At 35.1% G+C, this 23536-nt stretch overlaps 1 protein-coding gene across 1 annotated transcript; it reads right to left on the bottom strand.

Annotated features, from left to right (window-relative positions):
• Positions 1-391: 391 nt before the first annotated feature.
• LOC146164887 (atlastin-2-like) lies at positions 392-9703 on the bottom strand. Its single transcript, XM_083380868.1, has 9 exons — positions 9617-9703; positions 4503-4911; positions 3777-3787; positions 3442-3638; positions 3103-3234; positions 2585-2740; positions 2436-2477; positions 711-936; positions 392-621 (listed from the first exon to the last, which is right to left on the bottom strand). Exons 1-9 carry the CDS (start codon positions 9627-9629, stop codon positions 392-394), a joined length of 1416 nt encoding a protein of 471 aa, XP_083236994.1. The 5' UTR covers positions 9630-9703.
• Between the last annotated feature and the right edge of the window lie 13833 nt (positions 9704-23536).

Here is a 23536-nt window from a genome sequence, read left to right as displayed (position 1 = left end):
TAGGCAATAAACACACGTTTATAAAATACATTTTATAGTTGAATTTTGTTTGTCAATGAATTACTTATATATACAGGGGCAGAAAAATCTTGTAAAGGCTTTAGCAGTGCAGGAAGCCATCAGTACGGCATAGAACCAAAACATTTTAGAAGCTCCATATTGGCAACAAATCATACCAGAGGGCCAGTATTTAATTAAAACAGAGTCTAACTTGTCTATACGCACACCATACAGCAGCAGTATATTACAATTGTCAAAAATATGGCTAAATCTCATAGTATTGAACATTAACCTACCTGAAGATCTGACCGCACTTTGTTCCTCAAGCTTAAGTGTAAAAGTAATAACTGAAGATCCAATTTTGTCTGCAAAATTATAATTTGTGTATAGTTCAAAATTTACGTTTTTTGTAAAAAGTTTTATACATTTTTATACAAACCCTTTCGAGACTGCGTCGTATGTCTGTATTTTCGTTTTCCGTAAGATGCCTTTGAAATCCCCAAAACGTCTCTTTAATTACTTTTAACGAAGATGTTTTCGAATCCGGACCTATCGTCTTTATTAGAGAATGCAGTTCTTCTCCCAGTTTCTGGGTGTATTTCAAAAAATCTTCACCACAGTCTGTTTACCAAAATATATGCGATTACCGACCAAGCTTTTATAAACAAATACATTTATGCTTTTATAAACATTACACGTTTATTACGTACCTTTTAAGTTTATTGTAGCATCGTTCGTAGAATGCCGAACATTGTTTGATGGTTCGGGCATTAACAAGCAGGGCTTTCTCATGGAATCAAATATATCGGTAAGGCCTTCAGCAAGTTGTGGATAATGTGTCCGAGCTTTTTCTATCTCATTCTTCAAATACACTTTTCCGTGTTCGAAGCCGTATTCGTTCTTATTTGCCCAATCACGAAACAAGAATATTCGCGGCTACACAAAACAAGTTATGTTATATTCGCTTAGGTGTATCCGGTGTACTGGACTTGGTTGGTGAAGTTATAGCTATTAGCAACTTTACAAATTTGCAAGGTTTTTCGAAATTCAGGTACTTTGCTACTCATTGAGTCATATTTTAAACAGGTGCGCAACTGGAGATAGGTATGACAGTGCATGAAATTCGGGAAGCGAATGTTTTAAATGTTATCTTGCGGTCATAAATATGAGAATAAGATTATACGTATTTAGAAATGGCGAAATATTAAAGAAGAACATTTATTTTATTAATGTCTTACAACTTTAAAATGCGAATTGAAAACACGGTAACAAAATATACAACAGCAATTTAAAAAAAAACGCTCGTGCTAAGTTTGAGGGTAAAATATAAACGCTTGGAAAGATACAGATGTTCTTGAACACCCCGTAATTAATTTCTCGGTTGGGAAACATTTGATTTTTAATAATGCACTATAACAAAATTTGAAAATTTTGTTTATTTTTCTTGCAAAATTTTAAATAGTTTTTTTTGCTTACATGATTCATCGACAAATTCGATGAGTCTGCGATGGCATTCGGTGTACTAATTATACGTAAGTCATAATCGTTACCCGAAAAGCAGCTTCAGAAGGGCTGTATCACAGTTATTGAACAAATATGAGTGTAGTATCTTTCATTAGAGTAGTTTTTCTATCATCAATCGTTAACTGGCAATAAGTGTTTGCGTAAACGGGTTATGTGCTAGATGGCTCTGTGGCCCATTAATAATGTCTTGGTGGCCTAGTACTGGGCCATGGCCTACAGTTTGGAAACCACCGGCTTAGACGAACCGGTAACAAATGTACTTATCGTTCAGCAAATTAAAGTTTAATTTACACAATCCGATGAGAGAATAAGAAAGTGTAAAATTTGTTTTGTTTTTTTGTAATCTTATCACTCTCTTTGAAGCTTTTTACCCTATATGTTTCCGAGTCTCTTGAATCGCAGGATCGTTTACTTTAGAAAAAATAAATAAATACCCTATTTATAAAGAATTAGTGAAAACAAAGCATGACACTTGACATGTAATAAAAACCTCATTTTATATACTTTATTTTGATCTACTTTCTTTATCTAAATCTATTTTTTAAATATCGTAGGAAACTTTGAAGAAACCAAAATATTCCGCTAATGGAACTGTTTCTGGTTTAGAGAACAGATTGGTGTTTACATGTTTTTTTACAAAAAAGGCAAAAAAAAGTTTAATTTTGTTATCGATGTGTTCAATTAAAGCTAACAGGAAATTACAAAACGAGTTGAAATAAGCAGTCTGAGATTATACATAGGTAAAACACTCATGTTAAATCATAAAAAACTGAAAGTGTGATTATCTCAATAAGCGTTTATCATACGCAAAAACAAACATAATATTCCCCCGAAATGACTAAAGGACATAAAAAATAAGACTTTAATAGTGTTACGTAATTTCAAATACTGTTACGTAGTGTTATTCTTACCTTTCTGTCAAGAGAAAACTTTCGAGAATACTCAACAAATTTCTGAAACAAATTAAATCGATGAAGGTTTTCGTTTTTCTACATTGACTGCATAAATAACTATATCAATTTTGATTTTAATTCTGGCAATTTAAAATTATGCTTGGCACCTGAAATGCTTGAAAAAGGGATAATTCCACCAATCCTTTAACGTTAAAAGTTTCACAACTGCTAAGAAGTCCATTTAGCGCAAAGAGCTGATTCATTGTCGATTCTTCATCTTGGACATGAAACACCCCCTGCGTGTCCATCAGAAACAGAGCAACCTAACCAAAGTAAAACTCAAAGTTAATAAGAAAATTCTAAAAATTTAAAAACAAATCGAAGTAGAAGGATAAAAGCCAGAAAGAATAAAAAAATAGAAAAATAAATTTGCTTAGGGCATTGATTGCGTAAATGGCGGTTGTCTAATATTCTATTATGAGGTAAAATCTAGTCAAATGAAGCTGTAACTCCTTGCAAAGAAAATTCCTACGAAAACTAGACTTGCCCCAAATAAATAGCCCCATGTTACTTTAAACGTTTGTATACATGTTTATCAGATTAATTAAACGACGAGTAAATAAATGTTTAATCGTCGCTTAGCCGAGTTATTAGTGATAAGTTGTGTTGCAAATTCCATACTGACCATTCTGTTGTTTGGTCCTGGTATCCACAATGGTTTGTTTGTAATACGAATTCCTGTGGTTATCGGTTCAGAACCACCCCCAAACTTGAACACGGATTTGATGGCATGAGCGCCGTCGCACCACTCTTCAACCTAATATTAATAAAGTACCAAAGGTAGAACTAAAATTTATCATTGTTCGTCTAGCCATCAGCATATTATTCATTTTAAATATCAAAAAGTAGAATTTAAAAACCGTTTTGATGTGGATAGTGTAAAAAATTATTTTATCTTGATGTGATTTTTTCATCGCATGTGCTCCCTATGCTGCCATACCTTATGGTCAAATAAAAACCTTACCTTTCCAACTGAAAGGAATAGAAAATAGCGAGTAAGCAGATTCAGTAAAAACGATTTTCCTGTTCGCTGAGCACCGGCAAGAGATAAAATAACCACTGGAAATTTCTGAACAGCATCGGGAGAAAATATCTGGTCTAACACACGTTCGTCAAGACATAGCTTTCCGTTTTCCACATCCATCACTTTCAAACCTTCCACTAAAACCAACAAGATACAGTTATTCTATATATTTGTTTTGGGATATGTCGGCAGTCCAAATTGTAAGACATTTGCAGTTACTGTTTAACGAATGCCGCCTTAAGGGTTAAAAAAACAAATATTGCTCTGGGTTTTACTTGCTCGTGTCCTACACAAAAACACCCTTTCATAGAGGGATCAAAATTGTAAAAACACAATCCTATTTTTTTGCACGTTGCAAGTTCCATAGAATGCACCTATAATATGAGTGGTTCATTTTACTAATACAGCCCTGTTAGGACCCGAATTAAAATCAAGAACAACGAACAGTTTTGCACTATTCCCAAAATAATTTATCCTCTTATTGTGTTTTTGCAAGAGTGGCTTAAAAAGAGTGGCTTTTAATCCTATTGTGTATTTTCAATTTCGGCATAGACATTTCGCCGTCATGGTGAGTTTGTTAGATTTATGTCAACATCCTGGTCTCCGCCGGCAAGATGTTTTTTGTGTTACCTAATTGTATATATACCAGGAATACAAAATATATTAAATCAGGAAGAGCTAAAAGTTAATATTGCCAATGTTAAACAAAAAAATATATTTCACGTTACACCTGAAAGCCAATTAAATTGCTAACTTATGACTTGAAAAACTTATTCCGTAAATAATTTCATAAGGACTTGTTTATACTACTGGATATTTTCTGTGCAAAAGTATTGGCGATAACATGCATTTAGGGCAACTGAAAACCTAAACTAAAGTAACATAAATATAGTAAAATGACAACTCACGGTTTGCTAACCAAGTCTCCACTACTGGGCTACAAAATAAAACATAAGCAGTTTTAATGCGTATTAAATTTTAGTGAAATACATTTACTTTACCTGCTAACAGAAGCAATCGTCGCACGTTCCCCATTAGGGAATATATCCTTGATTTCTTCGAACATTAAGTCAATAACAGTTTGAATGTTGAATGTCATCCTTCCAGACCGCACAGCTTCGATCTCCGATGGCACTTCAGATTTCGGAACGTCAATATGAAAAGCAACGCTACCATACTCAAAAGCATCGGGCACATAACCAAGTACATACATGGCACAGTAAGAAATTGCTGCAAGACCTCCTTTCCGTATCAACTCTTTAGCCTTATTTTCGAGGTTTCGCCAACTCACCATATTCTGAAGATATCTCTTAATACCTTCTACGTCTACATTTTGGATGTCTAACTGCAAACGTTTCTTGCCACTTTGCGATGTTTCAAACACAAGTGATATCCGAAGGTCTTCATTTTCTTTAAAAAATATAACTTAAAATAATTAATTAATTAAAGTGTGCAGTATTTTAGCAAATGAATAACCCTACTACCGGTACCTAAAATCAAGCTAACCGTAAAAAGTGGAGATCCCGGTAATGTTATTAGTAACCATGTCACGGTATAGTTTAGCAGAATTAACAGAATTAAGATGTTTTTCGTCATGCAACGAATGATTCATTAGAAGCAGCATTTTTTTGTCTTTGGCAGTGGTGAAGGTTCAAAACTTTGTTTACGTGCTGTTCCTTGGTGTATTCGCCTTGTAACATATGTCCCGATAGTGTTTAATTGTGTATATTGTTCGCCTTTCGCTTATACCAGTGATTCTCAAACTGTGTGCTGCTGCACACTATAGTGTACGTCAAAAGATTGGAAAATGCTCCGCAAAATTTTGTTATTTTTTTAAAATAAAATAGACACGCGGGCAAGCGTGAGACTTAAAAGCACAATGTCCATCCGATCCTCAAGTCCCGATTCCGACTCCATCCTAATTAACCGACTCGACAAGTAGCGTGTGTGGCTCCTTCACCACAGCCCTGTATTTCACCCATCCCCGTAACCAAAAGAGGGTGGAATAGCAAACCAAGTATAAGGGTATCATGCAACCCAGCCGCACCAACACATCGTGGTTGAAAAATATTATACCTTTTACTATTTCACCTTAACAGCTTGCGGCCATATCGGTTTAGAATTTGGTATAGGCATGCGTACATAGAACCCGGGTATCCTTACGTATAGTCTTATACGAGTCCCGACTCCGACTAAGGCAAAATTAACCCATTCCGTAGCAACCCGATTACGGTCCCGACTCAGGAGGCCTATACATCAGTTATATGATAATATAAAGCCATTTTCCTATTGTCTTGCGATGTATTAGTGGTGGTTTTCCAGCTATAAAATTGTTGTTTTCTAGAAATTGTGCCGCAAAGATTTAGTTTTACTTTGCAGCAAGCTAAGAAAGTTTAAAAAACACTGACATTTTTTTGTCCTGTCCAATTCAAGTTTCATCTAAATACATTTTTGTTTAAAAAACATTGTTCGATTTAACACGTGAATCAGTGGTTCCCAAGAGACTGTGGTGTCGTGTACCATTTTATAAACGAAAAATTAGAAATAAAAATCAGCAATAAGTTTAGCAGTCGAAGGAACAACCTGGTAACCGACAGACTAACAATTGTTTTTATGGCATTTGCTTCAGTAAACCATGCGGTCTTCGACCTAACATCAAAATCGGTGGGTCGCGTTGGTTGTCGAACACTGAAAAAGGGGTTGCAAAAACCAAAAGGTTGGGATGAACCACTGCTCTATAGTTCAGCCCTTTTGTATTTGGGGCACCAGACTACGGAAATGTCTAAAATGGGCGCTGGGAAAAGGGTAATAACCACTGATTTAGATAGACGAGCTTGGTATAATCTTCAACCAGCTTTTTAATATTTTAAGAAATTAGGGTAAAATTGTTCGTTGTTTTCCGATTTTTTTACTTAAGAAATGGTTACGCGATTTTTACAAGAAGTGTCCTTAGCTTCTTCAGTTCTCGAGATTTAAGTTACTTAAAAGTGTGAACCACTTAAGGTTTCTTAAAAGTGTTGAATGTGTCAATTCATTACAGCTATTGGAATTTTGTGTTCGTCTTTTTTTTTAGTTAGTGAACGGTTGGAACGTGACGTAACTTCTTCACCAAACGTACAAAACAGGATGATTCAATTATAAAAAAACTGTCCTAACTTTATATAGTACTACTTTAAAATAGAATATTCTTCCAATGCTTTAAACAGGCAATGAGAGATTTAACTCCTACGACTACTTTAATGTTTATAGCACCTAATATTATATATTAAAATTATTCTGTTTTGTCAACAAACAAAATGTGTAAAAACTTTTTTTACACACACGAAAAAAACTTAAAATGGCTTTTTCTTAAAACCGTTAACTTGGACTTAAGCCAGTTTTTGTTATTACCAACGAAATCCACTGAATTATACTAAAGAACTGCCATCATGATATATTCTATTGAGGACTTTCTGCTACCGCTAGATAGGAGTATAGAGCTATAAGAACTTGTATTATGACGTCATACATATTTTAGGATTTTCGAAGACATACCCCAAAACATTTACATACCACCCTACTTCATATCCGAGATTATGAATCTTCTCGGAATTTTACTTTTTCTATAAAACTCTAAACAAAATTCGACCTGAAACATACCGAAGAAAGCAAAATCCAAAGAAAACTTCAGCAAAAACAACCTTCGACCTATATAATATTCGGCTGCTCAACGTTTTTATCCTATATTTGACTATTAAATCAGAATGTATTATATATAATATCCGCAATTAAAACACAAGTCGAATACTAAATAATGATGTTGTTCCATCCATTTGCGAAGTTGCTAAAATGATATAAAATGTTCTGAGCTAACAACCGTGAGTGTAAGCATTTTAAAAGAAATACAGTCTCATTAAAAGAAAGTTAATATACTCTATTTAGTCATTTAAAAGGGGGATTTTGGCTTTATGAAAGGGAATATGCAACCAGAGATTGGCAAACTTTATGCCTCAAAAAAAAAGTACTAAAATCACTCTTGTAATTTTGCATCAAAGCCTTGGGGGTATAGGCAAGTATACAAAACAGTCTTTTTAATTACTGAAAGGCAAAGTTTTCTTTACAATCGAAAAAATATCATTAATACCTTTCAGTTTTTTTAAGTAATGTTGCAGTTCGTTCAATATCATTTTTATTTTCCGGTTTAATAAATACCCATTGAGATTTTACGCTGCATATGGATATGGATTGAAACACACAATAAGACCTACAAAGCAACAATATATAGAGCAGGCTAACGTTTAAAACCATAGTATTGAGCAACCCTATAAAAAGGAAAATACGGAGTAATATTTACGTTTGAATAACATCTAAAATCGTCTGAATAAGACCTTAACGTGTCTGACTAAGCCTTAAAGCAGGGGTCGGCAACCTTTTTTGCACTGCGGACCGGTTTAAAACTAAAATTTTGTCGCGGACTGGCCTTGAAAAAACACCAAAAGTTCAGGAAAGGAAATTTATTGCCGCAAAGAGATGCTCACATCTAAGAATTTATGAACTTACTGAAACCCGCGAGCGGCATCCGGCCATCCAAACAATTTAGCTTAACGCAGCCCGCGGCTCATTTCAATAAAACTTTTAGGATTTTACGTTTTTTCTTAAATTACACTGGTATCACATCATTACCAATTCCTGTATTCTTACCAGCTTCTCAAAATAAGGATATTTAAGTTCGTTTTTCAACAAAATTTTTATCTTACAACCCTGCTACGGACCGGTAACCAACTCCTCGCGGACCGGCACCGGTTCGCGGACCGGCGTTTGCCGACCACGGCCTTAAAGCATTGGAATAAGGCCTAAATGGACAAACTTTTTCGGTCTGACATCGACCGTTTTGGTGTCGTCGTTTGGGTGCCCTAGGTTTAACGTGGTTGTAACACCGCTGTTTTGGCCGCGATTTGTTTGCCCCAGTTTGTTTTGGCCCCGTTCGCTGTTTTGGCCGCAGTTTGTAGGCTAATGAGCATAGGGTTGGAAGGTATGGTTTAGAAATGGTGTATAGGCCTTATTCTGGCAATTTAGGTCATATTCCGACAGTTTTGGATCGTCTTCCGCATTATACGTGTTAGTCCTCTTTTGGGTATTCCAAACTGTGTTTTATTCCGACGTTTATGTTGTTCTACTTTCGGTTTTATGGCTGGAAACCAATTGGATATTCTTCACTTTTTGTGCTAGACTTAAAACTAAGAAGAGTATTAATGCTTAAATAAGCGGCTTCAATTCATTGAAACTAAGGTGTAGCACTGTTTATAAGTTGTATTATCACCAAAACTATTATAATCCCTGGAGCGATTGTTTTGACCCAAAAAAATAAGAAATGTTGACCTACAAAATTAAATGCTGACCAAATTTTGATTCATTAGAAATAAAATGGTTTAAACAGCATATTGTTGTTTGAAGTAATGCACCAGTTAGATGTTTTACTGATTACCGGTTGAGCACAAATCATTTATTTTTTCCGGTTTAATCAAAACTCCTGAAAATGCTTAGTTAATTTTTTTGTTATTTTAAAAAGAGAAAACTATAAGATGCCAAAAGAAAACAAGTTGGTTATTTTAGTAAAATGTTGTGAAGACAGTTGAAATACAATGTAAAAATAATTGCAGAAAATTAAGAAAGTCCTAGTATTCGAAATAGGAAATGGGATAATTGCAAATTACAAGCGAAAAAAGACAGCAAATACTGTTCAATACATTTGTCCTAATCAGAAATAAACAACTATAATGCAAAAACGAAGCGCGATCTGTCTCTAATGCAATAAATTATAAGGCCTGGGTATAGTTAATTTCGCAAGCTTATGTATACCGTATATTGCTCTAATAAAGACATAATACAGTTAAAATGTCTTTGAACACATATCAAAACTAAATTTTTTAACTAAATTTTAACTGAATGGCAATTTTAAAAAGCTGACTTTTTTATAATTTTGTAAACGATTTGTATGCATTTTTAATCGATCATAACTTGAAATAATTTTGCTAAATTTTAAAAACTTTACGGAACGGCGTTAAAGAACTGTAATTTTATATATAGCTTACTGCTAAAAGTTTTTCTACATTAGAAAACGTAAACGTGCATTTACCTTCAGGGTCCATTTTTGACGATAGTCGACTTTTACGACGAATGGTAAAGTTACTGCTGTCTCTAAGAAGACCAATATTGTAATTTATTCCCTAGAAAATCATGAAAAAATATTTTAAGTTTCGAAACTAACTTGCTCGACTTTCACCAAATACGAAAAACGCCAAACAAAAAATTAAGTTAATATATTTAGCACCGAACACAGAAAGTATATTTTTATGTTTACAAGTTGCATGGATGTTTAAAGATTAGACTCGCCATTAAAAATAAAACAACTTCATTTTATTAACATTTTTTAATAATTTATTTAATCCTTTTAATATTACAGAAATAATTTAAAAATAACATATAAATGCAAAAAGTACAACTAAAGGACCATTAAAAATGTACGGCCTATAGCTTAGAACAGTGATTATCAACCTTTTTGGCCCATGGGCCATATAATTAACAAAAATTTCGATGAACCACTTGGCTTTGCTGAGACCTGGGAAAAGTCGAAACTGTATTACACATATGCAAACTCAAAGGCGTGTTCAATCTTAATCCTAAATAAAATAATACTTTATAAACAAACAAACTAACTGAGCAATCCTCTGTATTTACACACTCAACCCCAACTCATTCAATTTTAACAGTCATGAAATATTTTAACAGTCATGAAATACCTTCAACGATTACGCCATACCGATATCATTTGTTATATTCCGAAAAGTAGTACAAGCAAGACCAGGTTCAAAAAATCTATTCTGCGATGAGGTTCTGCCACCTAAGCTACTCAGGGTAAGAAAGTAAAAACACGACCAAAAACCCGTTACATTTTGGCGTCTGAAAATATTTAAGTAGGCCTAATAAAGATTCAGTAATCAACTAAATACTAACTATAACACAACATGATTATTTCTTGTCTAACTGTCAACAAACTGCCTTGAAACTAATCCAGGTAAATTTTCCGGAACACTTACAACCCACCTCCTTATATAAACGTATTGCAAAAAAGAAGATAAAAAAAGGAATAAAAAAGTAAAACTCACCACTTGAATATGATTGTTCTGTTAGGCTGACATAAAGGAATTAAAGATGAAAATAGCTTAATTGTAGTGAGCATAGTTATAGGAGTTAAATTTCTTAGTTTTACCAATTTAAATGAGTGGCGTGGGACATAAAATGCCATGTACACAAGACAGCCCGAGCGGGTGCCAAGTCTACTTGAAGGGACGCTATTTCACGAGAGAGATTATGATAGGCAAACAGGTGTACTCGATACTCAACTAAAACTTTGTATTACTGTTTGTTCACAACACTGCTAAATACAGTAGGCTACACAACAAAGTTTACATACAACAAAACAACACAAAACAGAGTTGTTAGCAAAGGCAACCTCCACGACCCTTGACCAAACGGCGAAACTTTATATTCTACAGCCATGGACGATAACCCAAACGGGACAGTTTATAGTTCCAGGTTTCATTGTCTCCACTCCATTTACCACCCCCTTAACAATTCAAGCCAAGCGTTCTAATACCAAAGTGAAGGAACCAGTTCCTTATTCAGAGATTTTCATCGGCTTTCCGATTTACATTTAAACTGTAGCTTTTTAGCTTTCAAGAATTATATTCGATTTATAAAAATGTTTTAAACATAAATTATACGTCTCTGAAATTAACGGCGATTCATAGGAAAATGTCGTGGAAGATCCAACGCAAGATGCAAAAACTGAGAGAACAAATCAGTTAATGTTGTACAAATACGATAACACCTACACCGGCACATTGTTATGTATCGTTTTACTGCTGCGCTACTGCTCAGCAACAATTTAGGTAGCCTAGTTGAAAAAATACTACATGCGAACAGGCATACGTATTGCGTCACTCCCTATGCCTGCTTCTACAATCAAGTGTGGCATTTTACGTGCAGTGTAGATATAAAACTTCAAATGACTCTAACCTATTTCACAACACCGAAAAACAGCCTTTTTAAAAATTACATTTTCCCTTGGGCAAAAACACACTTTGATATTTAAAAACGAAATTGTTCTAGTTTTAAAAGTAACGAAAAGTTTATTACCGCCTTAAGATTCTTTCAGATACCTTAGGATTATAAAGGCGATTAGGTGGGCGGCCTAACAAAAATAAGGAAACACCGTTATATGCTGGGATTTCACCGACAATGCCTACATCATCAACATAATGAATATTTTCTGAGAATACAAACATGTTTGTCAAATAGTATTTCAACACCTACAGAGAACTATTCTGACAACCCTGAGTGACTAATAATTAAGGACCGCAAAAGTCAATAAAATTAAAAAATTTCAAGGACCTCGTCTGTCCACGCATCAAAGAATAAAGTTGTTTTCAGCACCTAGGGGACTGTTTCTAAGAATTTTATAGGTCAAAATAAAGAATTTACAATAAAGTTAAAATTATTTTCAAAAGTCAAAATTTGTCAAATTACGGCTTTTGGCAACGTTTTTGTGTTTCTTGAGAGTAATTTTTGTCAAAATCCTCGTGGAAGCATTGTAAATCACAAACTGCAACACAATTAAACCATATCAACCCATAAAAGCAGGCAAAATGTCACAATGCCCACTTGGATCAGCGGTAACTTTTATCGCAAATTGTCCACTTTTTTTTATTTATTGTTACGTATTTAAATAATTCTTATAAAACACTTCATTTTCATAAACGTGGTCTTTTCGAAGATCAACAGTTTGGGTTTTAAAAATAACCTACTGATATTCTGTAATACAAAAATGCCTAAGTAAGCTAAATCTATCGCCAAAAAAACCGACGCACTTTTTATAATCCATAAAACACCTGGACTTTGCGACAAAATATTTCGTTTGGGTCTGAAGTCGACAAAATATTATGTTTGGGTAATTAGCATCAATTCAAGGAAGAACTGTGGCCTCTACAAAGCAAATTTCGTTAGGTTAAAATAAACTTAAAAATTGATAAAATAAAGTTAAAAAAAATTGGTTTTAGATTAAAATAAAAATGGCCCTACTAATAATAAATGTGACAAAACGTTTCTCCGTTGAATAGCATATACCCGGCCTGAAAAGCATAGAAGAAAAAATATCGGCCTTACAAAAAAAAACAGTTAATTTTTTTACATGAATAAAAACATAAAATAAGTTCAAATTTAAAGTCATTTTAAGCAAACCTCGAGGTTGATCCCAGTAACCATCGGCACATGTGTTTTTCTATATACGTTTCGCTACTGAAGTTTAAAAGAAAACTGGTGGTTAGTACCAGGCATTGTATCAATCGTAAAACTGTTCTTCGGACAGCTTTTTTTATTGAATATAGCGTTAAATATATATATTTGTTATTAAATACGAAGAATCAACCATTGCCCTGATGAAGATTCCCTGCATATAAGTTATCTAAACCTTGGTATATTAAAAATCAAACGTCCAGTTATGCATTAGTTTCAGGAGTTTTTTTATTTATTCACCGCACCTTTCAGAGTTTCAAGGCGTCCTAACGTCAAACTTGTATGATACCATCCCTTTTCACATCACCTCGACTGACGTAGGCTACAACTAACCTTATTAAAACTTTGGATATTAAAGGTTTGTTAAAGTTTTCGCACAACATTAAATCCTTAACATAAACTAGTTATATCGATTAGGTTGTCAGCAAATGTCGATGCTTTGTAGCAGTAGGAAAACAGAGGACCGATACATGACTATATGAAGGTAATTTGTTTTACCATATTAGGCGAGCCAAACAAGGAAGTCAATGCGAGACAATTCGAGGAGGCGGTTAAGAGTGATACTGGATTCAACCGACATAGGTAACTCCTGGTGCTAATCGCTCTACTGTTGGCAGCAATTCATACTACCACTGTTGGAAATCATGGCAGGAAATAGATCACAAGTGGGCAGATAGCACAAAGGATAGAGGTGTTATGCACTGTTTCGGTACGTTTATTAACCATTGGGAAAAAAACTTGAAGATTGTTTTTAATGTGATCCCAACTGCATGATAACTATAATGATGCAGTGGCATCTTGCAGTTTGAATGCATTACAGGTTCATAGTAATAAAAAAGTAAACCCATTTTTTCCTTTACAGTAGCGGGTGCATATCGGTCTGTTACAATATTGCAACTTTTTAGGGACGAAATGTGAACTTATTGCAGCGTTTCTCAACCTTTTTTCGGCGGCGACCAAATACTGACTGTGTAACAGAGAAAGATTTTGCGACCCATCTCACTTTGTAAATGTCATGTATTATTCTTATAAGTGCAGTTTCAATTAATGTGTGCCATGTCTTTCCTATTCCACTCACAGACCAACTTGCTCAAAACCGATCTTAACAAATTTAACCGTGTGAACTATACTCAAGTCCGTGACCAAAGAGAAACACCGACTTTAGGTGTGTCATTGGCGAAGTCAAATTCAAAATATATCATTGGTCCCAGAGCACACATTCATTGGTCTCCAGAGCACACATTTAAGCGCCATTTAGGTTACTAGAGGCCAACATGTCGACACAAGGCTGCCCACTTCGGTTAGGCACTAGATTTAAAAACGTAATATGGGCTTAGGTAAATATATTTAGGACAGTTAACATGTTTGTCAAGGCAGGTGATTCGTTTGGGCGCACGGCTTAGATTCGAATACGTAACTAAAACGTAGTAAATATGTCCCGTCTTTTCGACTGGCAACGTACAAGGCCTAAAAAGTCACAGAAGCGCGGATTTAAAACCTAGGACTTTTGATCACGGCAATTTGGTACTTTTGGCTGGCTTGTGCTTGACACAGGGATATAAAATGAACTATGTTATTTAAGGCAAATCAAACTCTGGTGGGGAAATAGTGTTTAGTTTAGTTTTTTTTCTTTCTTTCGAGCAGTAAACGCGCATGAAGCGAATTGCAATGGAGATAAAGTGACGTCACACGAAAACACGCAAGTTAAAATAAGGACAGAAGCTTTGGACAGATTGCAGACACAAACGATGATTATATAAACACCGCACGGAAACAAATCAATAAATTGCAAAATGACGAAAATAAACGGTCAATATAGCGGAAGCTAGCGTAACGCATTTTGGAACGGAAAAGAAATGACTGAAGAAGTTTATGCATTCGAAGCAGGGAAAAAGTAATATAACTCTGATTTAGTTTAAAGGTATCCAGCAGCTATTTACGGGCGTGGTTGGGAAAACCAACACATGGGACAATTGCCTCTTAAACATTGGGTGGTTGCTGGAGCAAGGTTGACCTTTTAAAATCAAAGCAACTTGAATTTTAGACAATCATACAAAATTGGTTGGGAATTTGACCAAAGAAATATTTTCGCTTTAGATAACAAAAAATATTAGTAAGGATTAGAACATAGAACTTAGAATATTGAACAAAATTGCGCGTTTTTTTTTGTAGATTAAAAAGCTTTATAAATAGGTTACTGTTTAGTTCGACAGTATAAAAGTTACCCGATGGGCAGCGAAAGAAATAGCAGACGAATCCACACATTTAGCAAAAAATTAGAAGCAAAACATCTGATTCAATGAGAATCGCGAAAAAGCACTCCCCAGAAAATATAACTATAGTCAATCGAAATAGTCTTAATCGTTCTTCCATCGAAAAGGACGGACAAAAATAGTGATACTATGCATGCGAGGGCACGAAATATAAGAGAAAGTTGTTTTCTTTAATGTTAGTTATCACTAAAAGTTGTGACAGTTGAACCGGGAATTAATTTTTGTGTGTAAACTATGGACTGTGTTGCACGTTGTTTGATTTCCACCATGGCGGCTGTTTTTCTGTCTGTTGCCAAAACAGTAAAAAAAACGGAATTTGTGAAAGTGATCTCGTTTTTCAAAGACTTTACATTGCGGCGTGAACTGTAGCAATAAGGAACTTATTTTTTAGTTTGCATTTTAAGAAAAAGCGACATTAAACCACGTAATCACCGTACAGCAGATTGATCTATAATTGTCTAAAAGTAAAATACTAAGGCGCGGCAAAATCTGCTGCAGCAATAAATAAATGGACGAAGCGCCGTAATAAACACACAATCACCAGCCAAGATTGCGCGGCAGAAAATGCAAGGTAAGATTAGTAACGCAGCAGAAAATATAACAACTAGCCGACAAAAAAAGAGGAATTAGCGTTTGGGTTGTCCGATAATATCGTATCGAAATCTACTCGATAACGAGTTGCATTTTATTCGTACTCGCATTACATACTAAGGGGGTTTCGGTGCCCATTAAATACCAATTTAATTTAAGCATTTTAGCCTTGGTTTGGTTTGCGATCCAAAAATATAAATGACAATATTAACTAAACTAATAACTGCTCAAAGATATCTTAGTTTCAGCACTTTCTACTGAATAAAAGCAGTTGATTTGGACGGTTCGGTTATATTAATTGTGCTGATTTCATCAAAGTTTTAAGGCCATTTGGGTATCGCATCAGGCGGCGGTACGTTTTGCCCAAAAGATTGGGTAAAAGTAGCGATACGTCGCCCCTTACAACCTCCGAAGCCGAGCGTCCCCAATAACAAATGCGAACGAATCAGTTCCGTTACAGACTAAAACTAAAATTTCATCAGCATTGCACCCGACTCAAATTCCCGTTGATATACTATTAATAACCGTATTTTAGCTTGATAAGGGCAATATTTTGTTGTTTAAATTAACAAGTTGATGCAATCCATTGTCATAATACTAATTTTAACCCTAACCGTTAATCATTTGCATTCAAGAGGATATATAGTTTGTAGAAAAGGTAATGGTCATAAATAATACCATAAGGGCGAAACTCTAGATTCGGGTTATATTGTCTTCACGTCATTCACCGAGCCCTTGACAATTCAAGCCAAGAGTCACGACTATAAAAAAGAAGGAATCATTTCCGTTACAGACTAAATCTAAATTTTCATGAGCTATTCCGATTTTCATTTAAACTGTAGCTTCTCAGCTTTCAAGAATTGTAATCGATTTATAAAAATGTTTTATTTAGAAAAAAAGATAGTGATTATACATAAACGTCTAACAACATAAAAACAGCGAAAAAACTCCCCTTAACAATTCAAGCCAAGCGTCCTAATAACAACGTAAAGGAACCAGTTCCGTTACAGACTAAAACTAAATTTAACTAAAAAAAATGTTTAACAGCTTTCCGATTTACATTTAAACTGTAGCTTTTTAGCTTGCAAGAATTACGTTTGATTTATAAAAATGTTTTAATTTAGGACAAGGGTGTCCAACCTTTCAACTCTTGACGGCCGCATTGACAGTCCTATTTTCCTCACGGCCGGAAGTTCAATTTTTTTAGGAATGACTCAAAAAGTTGTCAAATCGTGACGTCATAACATAATTAATCTTAAAAAGACGTTTTGTTGTCTAATGAACTCGTGGTAAAATATAGAACCTAAATGCAGATTAGTCGCGCGAAGCGCGAAAAAAAAATGCGTTTATTACGCTTAGATTTGGCAAAACTTTTAATTTAATCGAAATGAGCTTAGGCACATAAAATAATCGCATATTGTTATAAACGCGCAATATGCCATGATATAAATAGCACTTTTGATATTAACGGATTTACTTCAAAGGGACTAAAATACAATAAAGACAGATCGAAGAAATCGCGCAAAGCGCGAAAAAATAGCGTTTGCATTGAAATTTGTCAAAAATAATATTTTTAGGGGGCATGGTCAGGTGCCCTCTCTGGATCCACCCCTGCTTTAATGCTCTTAGCCAATCTAACGACCAGCAATGGTAGACGAATGTCTGGCTGGCTTATAACATGAAAACCCCTGTTTAATTTTAGACCTGCCTCAAAGTTCCAAATTCATCATTTTTTTTTATACTGGCATTTGTTTTGTTTTATTTACATTTAAGTTTTTATTACATTGTCACAAATTAAAAACAAATTAAAAAAATATGCCCAATATTTTTGACTACGGTTTCCGTTTGTTCGCAACCCACTTGTCAGCCTTTCACTGTTCAACGGTAAAGACGCGCTGATCTAGTTCAAAAGACAGCCTCAAATCGTAAACGAACCGGACGTACAAATTTCATTCGCGCAAAGCGCGAAAAATTTTACGCACTTGCCTAGTTAAAATAGTCAAAAAGTATTTGTAAATGACTCGTGTCTAGTTTGTCCAAAGAAGCGGCGGGCCGGATAAATTACATTGGCGAGCCGATCCGGTCGGCGGGCCGTAGGTTGCCTACCCCTGTCATACACAGATTTCTTTGTGCATCAATCAATCAATGAAATCAAGTTTTTTTAGCGTACATAAGAAATCTCTTCCCTGAGAATATAGCGAAAGAGCTTAGCTCACTGATTTAACTGCAATCACTAAAATCGTAAAAAAATTCTAATCTGCATTAAGCATATTAACCATTAACGCATGCCAGCACGGTCACGGCCGCCAACACAAGCTGATTAAAATACGTGTTAACGACCGCACAATTATTCATCGACGGCCGCATGCGGCAGAAGGCCGCAGGTTGGACACCGTTGATTTAGGAGAAAAGATAGTGATTATACATAAACGTCTAACAACATTTTAGAATATTTTAAAAAGAAATTATACGTCTCTGAAATGAACGGCGATTAATAGGAGAATGTCGCGGAAGATCCAACGCAAGCCGCAAAAACTGAGAGAACAAATCAGTTATTGTCGTACAAATACGATAACATCTACACCGGCACATTGTTATATATCGTTTTACTGCTGCACGACAGCCCTGCAACAATTTAGGTGGCCTATAGTTGAAAACATACTACAAGCGAACGGGCATACCGTATTGCGTCACTCCCTTTGCCTGCTTCTACAATCAAGTGTGGCATTTTACGTGCAGTGTAGATATAAAACTTCAAATGACTTTAACCTATTTCACAACACCGAAAAACAGCCTTTTTTAAAAATTACATTTTCCCTTGGGCAAAAACACACTTTGATATTTAAAAACGAAATTGTTCTATGTTTAAAAGTAACGAAAAGTTTATTACCGCCTTAAGATTTTTTCAGGGACCTTAGGATTATAAAGGTGATTAGGTGGGCGGCCTAACAAAAATAAGGAAACACCGTTATATGCTGTGAGTTCACAAACAATGCCTACATCATCAACATAATGAATATTTTCTGAGAATACAAAAATGTTTGTCAAATAGTATTTCAACTCCTACTGAGAACTATTCTGACAACCATGAGTGAATATTAAATGTGACAAAACGTTTCTTCTTTGAAAAGCATATACCCGGCCTGAAAAGCATTGGAGGAAATAATATTGGCCTTACAGACACTAAAAAAACAGTTAATTTTTTTCATGAATAAAAACATAAAATAAGTTCAATTTTAAAGTCATTTTAAGCAAACCTCGAGGTTGATCCCAGTAACCATGGCACATGTGGTTTTGTATATCGTTTCGCTACTGAAGTTTAAAAGAAAACTTGTGGTTAGTGCCAGGCATTGTATCAATTGTAAAACTGTTCTTCGGACAACTTTTTTTACTAAATATAGCGATAAATATATATATTTGTTATTAAATACGAACAATCAATCCTTGCCCTGATGATGATTCCCTGCACATAAGTTATCAAAACCTCGGTATATTAAAAAAACAATTGTCGGATGATAGTCTTACAATTTTAACTGATGATGTGTTTTCTAGCAAAGGTAACCGCCACGATCATAAAACAAGGGCGAAACTAAAGCTTCGTTGGTTCTCTGTCCTTATAGCTTACTGCGCCCTTTACAACCTTTCAAACCAGGTGTCTTGACAACATATTATGTGGATTAATTCAATTTTCTTATTTACTTATTTTACTTATAATATGCAAAATAATATTATAATATGCAAAGGCAGATAAGCAAACATAAGGTCATTAAAGGGAAAAATATCAGACCAGCAAAACAACGTACCGTTAACCCGAAAAGTTTGTTCGCAAAGCTAACCGCCAAGGTTAATCAAACATCCAGTTAAGCATTCGTTTCAGGAGTTCTTTTTAATTATTCACCGCACCTTTCAGAGTTTCAAGACGTCCCAACGTCAAACTTGTATGATACCATACTGACGTAGGCTACAACTAACCTTATTAAAACTTTTGGATATTAAAGGTTTGTTAAAGTTCTCGCACAACATTAAATCCTTAACATAAACTAGTTATATCGAGTAGGTTCTCAGCAAATGTCGATGCTTTGTAGCAGTAGGAAAACAGAGGACCGATACATGACTATATGAAGGTAATTTGTTTTACCATATTAGGCGAGCCAAACAAGGAAGTCAATGCGAGACAATTCGAGGAGGCGGTTGAGAATGATGCTGGATTCAACCGACATAGGTAACTTCCTGTTACTAATCGGTCTACTGTTGGCAGCAATTCATACTACCACTGTTGGAAATCATGGCAGGAAATAGATCACAAGTGGGCAGATAGCACAAAGGATAGAGGTGTTATGCACTGTTTCGGGACGTTTATTAACCATTGGGAAAAAACTTGAAGATTGTTTTTAATGTGATCCCAACTGCATGATAACTATAATGATGCAGTGGCATCTTGCATTTTGAATGCATTACAGGTTAATAGTAATAAAAAAGTAAACCCATTTTTTTCCTTTACAGTAGCGCGTACATCGGTCTGTTACAATATTACAACTTTTTAGGGACGAAATGTGAACTTATTGCAGCGTTTCTCAACCTTTTTTCGGCGGCGACCAAATACTGACTGTGTAACAGAGAAAGATTTTGCGACCCATCTCACTTTGTAAATGTCATGTATTATTCTTGTAAGTGCAGTTTCAATTAATGTGTGCCATGTGCCTATTCCACTAACAGACCAACTTGCTCAGAACCGATCTTAACAAATTTAACCGTGTGAACTATACTCAAGTCCGTGACCAAAGAGAAACACCGACTTTAGGTGTGTCATTGGTGAAGTCAAATTCAAAATATATCATTGGTCCCCAGAGCACACATTTATGAAAAGCGCCATTTAGGTTACTAGAGGCCAAAATGTCAACAAGGCTGCCCACTTCGGTTAGGCACTAGATTTAAAAACGAAATAATATGGGCTTAGGTAAATACATTTAGAATAGTTAACATGTTTGTCAAGGCAGGTGATTCGTTTGGGCGCACGGTTTAGATTCAAATACGTAACTAAAACGTAGTAAATATGTCCCGTCTTTTCGATTGGCAACGTAAGGCCTAAAAAGTCACAGAAGCGCGGATTTAAAACCTAGGACTTTTTATCACGGCAATTTTGTACTTTTGGCTGGCTTGTGCTTGACACAGGGATATAAAATGAACTATGTTTTTCAAGGCAAATCAAACTCTGGTGGGGAAATAGTGTTTAGTTTAGTTTTTTTCTTTCGAGCAGTAAACGCGCATGAAGCGAATTGCAATGGAGATAAAGTGACGTCACACGAAAACGCGCAAGTTAAAATAAGGACAGAAGCTTTGGACAGATTGCAGACACAAACGATGATTATATAAACACCGAACGGAAACAAATCAATAAATTGCAAGAAATGACGAAAATAAAACGGTCAATATAGCGGACGCTAGCGTTACGCATTTTGGAACGGAAACGAAATGACTGAAGAAGTTTATCGAAATGCATTGGAAGCAGGGAAAGGGTAATGTTGCTTTGTTTAAGTTCAAAGGTATCCAGCAACTATTTACGGGCAAGGTTGGGAAAACCAACACATGGGACAATTGCCTCTTAAACATTGGGTGGTTGCTGGAGAAAGGTTGGCCTTTTAAAATCAAAGCAACTTGAATTTTAGACAATCATACAAAATTGGTGGGGAATTTGACCAAAGAAAAATTTTCGCTTTAGATAACAAAAAATATTAGTAAGGATTAGAACATAGAACTTAGAATATTGAACAAAATTGCGCGTTTTTTTTTGTAGATTAAAAAGCTTTATAAATAGGTTACTGTTTAGTTCGACAGTTATGATGATCAAACATGTGTGCTCGATACTTAGCTAAAACTTTGTATGACTGTTTCAAAAGTTACCCGATGGGCAGCGAAAGAAATAGCAGACGAATCCACACATTTAGCAAAAAATTAGAAGCAAAACATCTGATTCAATGAGAATCGCGAAAAAGCACTCCCCAGAAAATATAACTATAGTCAATCGAAATAGTCTTAATCGTTCTTCCATCGAAAAGGACGGACAAAAATAGTGATACTATGCATGCGAGGGCACGAAATATAAGAGAAAGTTGTTTTCTTTAATGTAAGTTATCACTAAAAGTTGTGACAGTTGAACCGCGGATTAATTTTTGTGTGTAAACTATGGACTGTGTTGCACGTTGTTTGATTTCCACCATGGCGGCTGTTTTTCTGTCTGTTGCCAAAACAGTAAAAAAAACGGAATTTGTGAAAGTGATCTCGTTTTTCAAAGACTTTACATTGCGGCGTGAACTGTAGCAATAAAGAACTTATTTTTTAGTTTGCATTTTAAGAAAAAGCGACATTAAACCACGTAATCACCGTACGGCAGATTGATCTATAATTGTCTAAAGTAAATACTAAGGCGCGGCAAAATCTGCTGCAGCAATAAATAAATGGACGAAGCGCCGTAATAAACACACAATCACCAGCCAAGATTGCGCGGCAGAAAATGCAAGGTAAGATTAGTAACGCAGCAGAAAATATAACAACTAGCCGACAAAAAAAGAGGAATTAGCGTTTGGGTCTTCCGATAATATCGTATCGAAATCTACTCGATAACGAGTTGCATTTTATTCGTACTCGCATTACATACTAAGGGGGTTTCGGTGCCCATTAAATACCAATTTAATTTAAGCATTTTAGCCTTGGTTTGGTTTGCGATCCAAAAATATAAATGACAATATTAACTAAACTAATAACTGCTCAAAGATATCTTAGTTTCAGCACTTTCTACTGAATAAAAGCAGTTGATTTGGACGGTTCAGTTATATTAATTGTGCTGATTTCATCAAAGTTTTAAGGCCATTTGGGTATCGCATCAGGCGGCGGTACGTTTTGCCCAAAAGATTGGTTATAAGTAGCGATACGTCGCCCCTTACAACCTCCGAAGCCGAGCGTCCCCAATAACAAATGAGAACGAATCAGTTCCGTTACAGACTAAAACTAAAATTTCATCAGCATTGCACCCGACTCAAATTCCCGTTGATATACTATTAATAACCGTATTTTAGCTTGATAAGGGCAATATTTTGTTGTTTAAATTAACAAGTTGATGCAATCCATTGTCATAATACTAATTTTAACCCTAACCGTTAATCATTTGCATTCAAGAGGATATATAGTTTGTAGAAAAGGTAATGGTCATAAATAATACCATAAGGGCGAAACTCTAGATTCGGGTTATATTGTCTTCACGTCATTCACCGAGCCCTTGACAATTCAAGCCAAGAGTCACGACTATAAAAAAGAAGGAATCATTTCCGTTACAGACTAAATCTAAATTTTCATGAGCTATTCCGATTTTCATTTAAACTGTAGCTTCTCAGCTTTCAAGAATTGTAATCGATTTATAAAAATGTTTTATTTAGAAAAAAAGATAGTGATTATACATAAACGTCTAACAACATAAAAACAGCGAAAAAACTCCCCTTAACAATTCAAGCCAAGCGTCCTAATAACAACGTAAAGGAACCAGTTCCGTTACAGACTAAAACTAAATTTAACTAAAAAAAATGTTTAACAGCTTTCCGATTTACATTTAAACTGTAGCTTTTTAGCTTGCAAGAATTACGTTTGATTTATAAAAATGTTTTAATTTAGGACAAGGGTGTCCAACCTTTCAACTCTTGACGGCCGCATTGACAGTCCTATTTTCCTCACGGCCGGAAGTTCAATTTTTTTAGGAATGACTCAAAAAGTTGTCAAATCGTGACGTCATAACATAATTAATCTTAAAAAGACGTTTTGTTGTCTAATGAACTCGTGGTAAAATATAG

The sequence above is a fragment of the Ascidiella aspersa genome, chromosome 2 (genome assembly GCF_963924565.1).
Source record: "Ascidiella aspersa chromosome 2, kaAscAspe10.2, whole genome shotgun sequence".
NCBI lineage: Eukaryota > Metazoa > Chordata > Ascidiacea > Phlebobranchia > Ascidiidae > Ascidiella > Ascidiella aspersa.
This window is presented reverse-complemented; position numbering and strand designations above follow the sequence as displayed.

Coding starts and splice junctions, on each gene's coding strand:
- LOC146164887 (XM_083380868.1), bottom strand. Junction 3,235..3,441: donor TATTCCTTTCAGTTGGAAAG/GTAAGGTTTTTA, acceptor TATTAATATTAG/GTTGAAGAGTGGTGCGACGG. Junction 2,741..3,102: donor CAGGACCAAACAACAGAATG/GTCAGTATGGAA, acceptor TACTTTGGTTAG/GTTGCTCTGTTTCTGATGGA.